This window comes from Lytechinus variegatus, chromosome 1 (genome assembly GCF_018143015.1).
Source record: "Lytechinus variegatus isolate NC3 chromosome 1, Lvar_3.0, whole genome shotgun sequence".
NCBI classification, from domain to species: domain Eukaryota; kingdom Metazoa; phylum Echinodermata; class Echinoidea; order Temnopleuroida; family Toxopneustidae; genus Lytechinus; species Lytechinus variegatus.
Window position 1 is genome coordinate 65764498 of NC_054740.1, and position 7805 is coordinate 65772302.

Below are 7805 nucleotides of genomic sequence, written 5' to 3' on the forward strand. Positions count from 1 at the left end.
TCAGACACCTGTGCTTCTAAGCCAATTGAAATAAGGAAAAGCTGTTAGATCTAATTACTTGTTGGAAGATTATGATGATAAACTTCCTGTAACACTTACAATTAGCTTTAGGAAACAGCCCCCACTTATGAAAAGCATTCTCAGAGATAGCTTCAAAATGTTGTATTGCTTGTCAACATTGATCGGCTTTGTTGATAATCTGCTTTAAACAATGTGCCAATTGGTAGGAAACAATAAGGTCATAGAGCAAAGAATGCTTCGATATGTTCAATATTGTCTTATTTTCCATTCTGTAAACAGTAATTTCAAATATCCTCTTTAAAGTTAACTATATACCAGTCACACCAAACAAAGATGGCAAAGTTGTTTCCATTTTGGTCTCATGGATGAAGGCAAAAAGTTCAGTTAATGTTATAAATAGTTCTTTACTGCAAAATGCTTAATAATAAATATCAAAAGGGAATCACCTGTTGACCTGTGAGTTGTACTGAACAGATGAAGTTAATAAACTCCAGAGAAAGTCTTAAGAAATCTTTTCTGAAGGTCACGAATAATCTGGTCAAGCCCTGCAAAGATGGTGACAGAGTTCCTGCAAGAATGGCAATGTAATAGAACTACCAAAGCTGTGAATAGGTAGTTTACATCATCAGAACTAAACTTGGGGCTAATATCCATGTCAAATAGCAAAAGGGACGAGTTGAATCCAGGAACCTCCACCCCTTTTGGCAGTCTTCAGTAGTCGTCGTCATCGGAATCATCAACATTCTGGCCTCGCCCTGAGAAGACGGTGAGGGTGTTCCTGAGCTGAGGCTTAGGAGGCTCCTTCATGTCTGTTTTCATAGCTCCCGTTTCAGCTAACTTCCACTCCAGCTCTATGAGAGAAGGTAAGAAACAATGAAACATTAAGAGTGGCATGGAGAGAAATAGGTATGAAAGGGAAAAGGTAAAAAAGAAACAGATTAATTAATGATTCCTGACATAGGCTCCTGCGACAATGGCTTCTACAGAAAATCCTGACATTAAAACCTTATGTACCCTAATCCTCACATTATTCTGGACAAAGAAAACCCTATACCTTGAAGAGAAATAGCAGAGTAGCAATTGTCACAGGAGCGAATGTTTGTTACTCAAATGGCCAGTAAAGTACAGTTAAAATCATAGGACACCAAATATCAGATTTTGTTCACATTGTAAGTTTCTTATCTTTATCGTGTTCTTTCCCCATGTTTTAACTGTGAAGAAAACTTCTTAAGTTAGTATTCCCCAACAGTTATGAATGAATTGAACATCAATAAATCTGACAAATTGAACCTGTATTGTTTTACATGGAGTTGGGTAACCTTTGGCTATGTATAGTTAAACCACAACTTTAACCCAGGGCCACACCTTACAAATAGTTATGAATGATCTGGTCAATGGCAACTATGGACGGCCAGCAACGTCAACAATCAACATGTATTATTGCATGGTTGTTCAAAATATTTTCTAGCTATGATGCATATTCATGCATTCTTTGTTTTCTTAAAGATGCACTGTGGTTCTCATTGTGCAAATTATCAGTCGAAAAAATTATGACACTGGATTTCATACAGTTACAGTTGATTGGATCAATCGTAACTTTTTGTAAGACAGACACTGGATTTCAAACAGCTACAGTTGATTGAATCAATCGTAACTTTTTGTAAGACAGGCCCCACAGATTAAAATTGACCCGGAATTCAGAATACAGGTCATTCAGAAGTTAAGGAGGAGAAAAAAAAGACACAGAGGGATACCGGTCGCTATCCAGCTGATGACACTCCAACTTACCTTCTATCGTTAAGTTCATCCCTCCAAACTCCAATGGACCCACGAACTGCGTTTTCATCTCTCCTTCATAGTACACAAATATTGTAGGCAGGTTCTTGTCTGGGTAGTTGGGTATACACGTCGTGGATATACTCCTAAGAAACTTGGTAGCCCTGAATTTGTCTGCCAACTGCGTGAGATGTTGGTTGATGAGTGCGCACAAAGGAATACTGAAAGTAGAAACAAAGTAAAGTGCTTGGAAACAAACTTTAATAAGCACCGTGGTGTAGCAGTTATGACTCTCACCATGTAAATGAGGGTCGTGTGTTCGAATACATCATGGCATAGCGTCCTTTGGCAAGACGTCGATCCACAATATGCCCCTCTCCACCCAGGTGTTAAATGGGTACCTGGTAGGATGCCAAAGCCATTTGAAGTATACCTAGCAACTGAGTCTTGGAACTCTTGTTGCAGTGCTCCCCAGGGAGTGGAGAAGGTGCATACATTGTATGCAGGCACGAAAGGATCCGATGACTGGAGTAATAATATATCTGTAAAGCGCTTGGAATATTATTATTTTCGCATTTAACTATTATTATTGTGTTCAGATACAAAAAACAGTACTTTCCCCAGGACTGCGCAATGAAGTAATCAGGAAAAATAGGAATGAATTTATTATTGAAAATTTGTACTCTTTCATCAGAATTTACATTGGTTGAAAGGTCTGAATGGGAAGCACTTGATATTGTTTTTTTTTTACAAAACAATATTCATCATTATCAATAGCAACTTCCAAGAAATCTCATATTTCTGCAATGTAGGAGCCAAATTCACATATATACTAGTATACTTTTCACAAGAATGCACAAATATAGTACAACTTAATCTAAGGTATTATGATCTAGAATAATTAAATGTAATATATTACGTATATTTTTTTCATTTGTGAAGGGCATAGAGATTATGAATTATGTATTGTATCATGTACCATCATGAAGTTGCTTTCTTCATAGATTTAATCATTTCCTAAATGCAGATACTAGTATGAACTGTTTCTAAGCACATTCCAGAAAAAAATCATAATATAAAGGATGATTTTTTTCTCACACCACTGCTCAGTTTTCAATATATGTTTAAGATAGATAGATGACATTTGGTGAAACTCGTGCCTAAAGAGAGATGGATTATTTTTTACCAGGGAACGATAAACAGGCATTACCCCCCAAACCGTGGATGGATTTAATTCTCGTAACCTAAGTGAATGCACTGATAAAATAATTCAAACTTTTCAGAGAAGGTGGTATTTTATGAATTTGATTATACCAAGAGACATCTGTTTGCATGTGAGGTCAATAAATATTGAAAACAAACATCACATAAATCTTATTATTATTTGGATTTGCAACGAACATTCATCAATAATTTCTTCAATTTTTTGTCTCAAACTCATATTTTTGTAAGAAGCAAATACAGGACATACGTATACCACTCACCCTACTTTGTATAGATGTAACACAACCCATACGCCTTCACCAGCTTTGTTAACCTCTTGTACATAATCCGGAGCAGAAATGTCCTTGACTGTGCCATAAATTGCTTTGTCTTGTATCCTCTTGATCTCTGCTAATCTCTGTTGCCTGAAATACACACAAAACGGGATATGAAGTATCGTGTTTGCATTGCCAGTAGGAGAATTTCCATTGTGTTCTAGACATTCAAATACTTGTGTAGCTGTCTTACTGTATGTACAACATTTGTTGTGAACTCATTCTTTGATTTTTCTGCTCTCACACAAGCTTACTTTGCTCCAAGGATTTCATTCTCCTTTAATATTCAATGCTTGCCGACCTTACTCTATATTTCAGTTTCTGCGCCTTGGTCACTCTGCAGAGTGGATTTAGCAAATTTCAAATCCTATTAATATTGAAATTATCTGCCAGAGTTTGAAAACCCAGTGACCACCTTCAAGGGCAACCTGAAAACATACCTGTTTAAGAGTGCTTTTTGATAGACATACTTTAATATTGTTCAGACATGTATTATATGTACATGTAAATAGTTTTTTGGGGGGTTCTGCTCTGAAGCGCCTTGAGCATCTAATCAAGATGGAAAGTACACTATACAAATCTCATGTATTATTATCATTACTATTATTATTGTTATTATTATTATCATTGTTGTTGTTATTGTTATTATCATTATTAATATTAATATAATGATTAAACTGTTCCTTACCTGTATTGTTGAAGTATCCTCTCTTCCTCCTCATCTTCTAATTCATCCAGTTCATCTAATGTCATGTCCTCTAATGCTTTCTCTGGTAAAACATACAAACCAATAAAAGGACAAAATTATTAATACTTCCTACATTACATTCAAACCTCAGGGCAAATTCTGAAACCTGTACATTCAGACTCAGATCAGATTTCAGATTCATGAATTTATTGTCCTCAATGGAAATTCACTCTTTTGGCATTAAATTACAAAATATACGTACATTATTTACATAGATATACTGCACTTACATTATTTACATAGATTATAACTGCACATTAATATACATTATGCACACCATTTATGTCATTATTTCAGTCATTACATGAACACTTTCAGCATCATTGAACCAATCCATTCAGGGAGGATTTGCACCAATCTTGACAATGACATTGATCTTTAAATCAATTTTATGGATGATTGTAATAAAGAATTAAAACGTGATGGTGATTTTCTTTTTATTATCATTACTTTATTATAATTTTTCTATCATTAATATTACTAATTATCATTCACCTTCAGCACCAACTCCGGTCTTGTGCTTGATAGCTTGGTCTAACAAGTCCTCTATCTGATCCTCTGTCACCGTTGCTTCTTTCTCCGGAATGATACCTTTGGCTCGCAAGACATCATTCCATTGTGTATCCTCATTTGGATCCTTAATATAGAGGGCATCAAATATAAATAACTGAAATACTCATCTCTTGGTTTTAATTCATGCTGCATACTTGGGGACCGGGCATAAAGATCGATCATAAATGTTTGGGAAAATTAAATTCAATCTGTTTCCTCCACTGACTAATACATACAAAAAAATTACCAATTACCCATGTCTGCACCATTCTAATAAAAAAATATATACCCAATGTAATGTTAAAAAAAAATTACATCTGCAAGTGCAATACATAGACAGATATTCATTAAAAAATCTGACTCAAAATGGGGGAAAAATTATTTCTGGCGTTTCATCTGACGGCCACAAAATGCAGCCTTCCTCATCAAAATCCAAAAATCGTGTGTAAAGTGAATGGGTGCGCAGACACGGAGCACCATTGTTTTTTTTTTTAAATGACTGGCCAAGGTTTTTTTCCAAGAAAATTATTACTTATTTCAAATTTATATATGACATTTTTGGCACACTTGCTCATAAGAATATACGGAACATTTTCAACTGAAAAAGTATTGTGGAATTAAAACAAATTCATGTAAAATCCAAAATTACATAATTAGGTGCGCAGACATGGCGCACAACTTCATTCCAAATGCAGTTCATTTGCAATCCCATATCTCCCAATGAAGTTTAGTTTAGTTTTAGTTTAGTTTACTCCAACGATGTTGTAGGACGAAGCCTGTTCATCGATCAAAGTAGAAATGTCTATTGCTGCTCTCCTTCAGACAAAATTAGATCATAGATGCGCTACTTATGTTGGCATGGCCATAGAGGGGTGGCAGGGGTATCGTAGACAGTGAAAAATTCCATAGAAGAACTTATTCAGCACAAATCATCAAAAACAAAAGAATCATGATTATACATGTATTATGGCAGATCTTAAACGTTTCAGCCTTTGCCATACACAAGATCTTTTTAATAACCAAATAAGGGAATCCACGATCACGCACGGCAATGAATGACTGTATTGACAAGCTCTGCTGGAGCTCCGCCCACTTCTCATTTCCATTTACATGCACGAGTGCAATGTACTCGACAGCTTAGTCCCGAATGTGCATTTTTGTGTATTGTATTAAGGCTTCCTCTATTCAATTTCTCAACATTCCCTTAAATATCAACAAAAATAAATAATCATGAATATCATTCACTAATTTAAAACGCCGTTTCATTACCTGCATGATTTCTATATACTTTAGGTAACTAGGAAAGAGACAGATGCTTCGCAAACAGAACAGATGAAAACTCTCGACCTCACGGATTCGACTCCGAGTGACAATATTTCCGCTTCAGCTAGATATCGATACTAAACAGCAGCGCTATCGATCACGCTTTTGTTTGTTTTTGTTTGCTTTTATTTTTTTCTTTCCTTCTTTCTTTAACACATCTACTTGCACGTTCAGTGAAAAAAAAAAAGTACAATCTTTAAATTTTTTTTTTTTGTTACATTTTTGCATCAGTGAGATAGTGATCCAGGCAAGGTGAATAGGTATACTGATTATTGTGGCATGGAGACGTCACATATGCCCCCCCCCAAAAAAAAAAAACAACACAAAACAAAACAAACAAGACCTTGGAGGCATGCAAGCAGCCCAGAAATGAGAGAAAGAGAAACATAGTTAAAATCGGAAAGGAGTATATTCTTATTTTTAGCAAATCAACAAAATGTATTATTGAGATCCCCCTTTTAATTCTCACAAAAAGTTGATCAAATTTGCTCATTCCTTTATTCCAGCAGTTGAGTTCTAGGCTCAGGGTATTTTTTTTCCTTTTTCATGCAAGCTTGTTCTGCCTTGCATATCATATCCCTCATCCACAAGGCAAAGATAAGCTAGGTCAACGTGCAGTCGATCCCCCCCCCCCCCGAAATAAAAAGAAGAGAGCAAGTAATGTCAGTTTACTTTCACCCAACTATTACCCTATGATTTGCATGGCCCTGGGAAGCGGGGGTGCTGAAGATTTTCCTTGTGGGTACTGCATCTCATAGGCAGCACTCCAAGGAATTATTGCAGGTGTTAAAAATATGTTAACAAACTGACCGTATATTTTTTTCTCAGTTGCTTGTCAAAATGTACATCAGCAACCCCACCAAAAAAATCGTTCCCAGGGCCCTGTGAATTTGCCTCCTGGTTTCGTCAATTTATTGTTAATTGCCCGAAATAACTAGATGTTCAACACCTTCGACCAGTGCTGTAGCTAGGATTTTTTTTCCTGGGGGCCACTCAAAGAGTCCTTTCTTTTGAATGGGAGCAACATTTTTTCTCTGTGTGTATAATTATGTGTCTATGAAGAATGAGCCCCGAAATTATTTTCACCCATTATTCTCCCTGATCGGCCGCTCAAAGATGACAATTTCGTTTGTTTAAAGGGGTAGTCGTCACACTTAATTCTTAGCTTTATTCTTATAAAACAAAATTAATTTGAAATAATTCCATAATACCTGAATTAAAAGAAAAAAGTGCGAGCGCGAAGCGCGAGCTAAATGTTTTTTTAGCTTTCATGTATTTTGTACTATAACTTAACTTTCTGGGCAATGTTTTTTATCCTGAACGAAATGCGTATGTAACTATGTAACTAAAATAAATGACTACGAATGCCAAGTGCGAGAAGAAAATTTTAATAAAACGCTTGATCGAAAAGGGACCTGTTAAGGATTGTTTGCAGTTACATATTTCAACAATTAATGCGATCGCGAGTTGAAATATTTTGACATTTCGACCTAAAAATTGTCATTCTACGCACATTTTTAATGAAAGCTGAACTAAAAATGCGAGCGCGAAAAATTCTCATTACATCTTTCTGAAGCCGTTTGCTTTTTTAAACAATTACCATAATTGTAAAGGCACTCTATATTACTAGCAATGACAGCGAGCAAGAATTAAAATCATCACTGCCAGTCTGTCATGTCTGTAGTGTTGAAAGTGTAGGCCTATTGACCTATTAGGCACGGAACCAGGAGCTTCACCCCCCCCACACTTTTTTTCCCAAAAACTGCGTGCAAAAACGTAAAAATCACCATTTGGTTGTGATTATTTTTTATTTTTTTTTTTTGCCGCTAATTGGTGATCATGTATCC

General features: G+C 35.9%; 1 protein-coding gene across 2 annotated transcripts; it reads right to left on the minus strand.

Moving 5' to 3' along the window:
* Positions 1-6023, minus strand: LOC121420163 (viral IAP-associated factor homolog). 2 transcript variants are annotated; one of them, XM_041614716.1, is made up of 6 exons: positions 5905-6023; positions 4579-4720; positions 4024-4105; positions 3282-3425; positions 1810-2018; positions 1-872 (listed from the first exon to the last, which is right to left on the minus strand). In XM_041614716.1, the coding sequence occupies exons 1-6, from the start codon at positions 5908-5910 to the stop codon at positions 733-735; spliced, it is 723 nt and encodes a 240-aa protein (XP_041470650.1). In that variant the 5' UTR covers positions 5911-6023; the 3' UTR covers positions 1-732. The 2 variants fall into 2 exon arrangements, with proteins under 2 accessions (XP_041470650.1, XP_041470642.1); XM_041614708.1 differs by lacking the exon at positions 5905-6023 and adding an exon at positions 5285-5362.
* Between the last annotated feature and the right edge of the window lie 1782 nt (positions 6024-7805).

Excerpts from the sequence above, each read along its gene's own strand:
- LOC121420163 (XM_041614708.1), bottom strand. The coding sequence starts at position 5,347 with ATGGGATTGCAAATGAACTGCATTTGGAATGAAGTTGTGCGCCATGTC. Across the intron at positions 3,426-4,023 it reads AGGATACTTCAACAATACAG|GCAACAGAGATTAGCAGAGA; the intron begins GTAAGGAACAGT and ends TGTGTATTTCAG. Across the intron at positions 873-1,809 it reads GATGAACTTAACGATAGAAG|AGCTGGAGTGGAAGTTAGCT; the intron begins GTAAGTTGGAGT and ends CTTCTCTCATAG.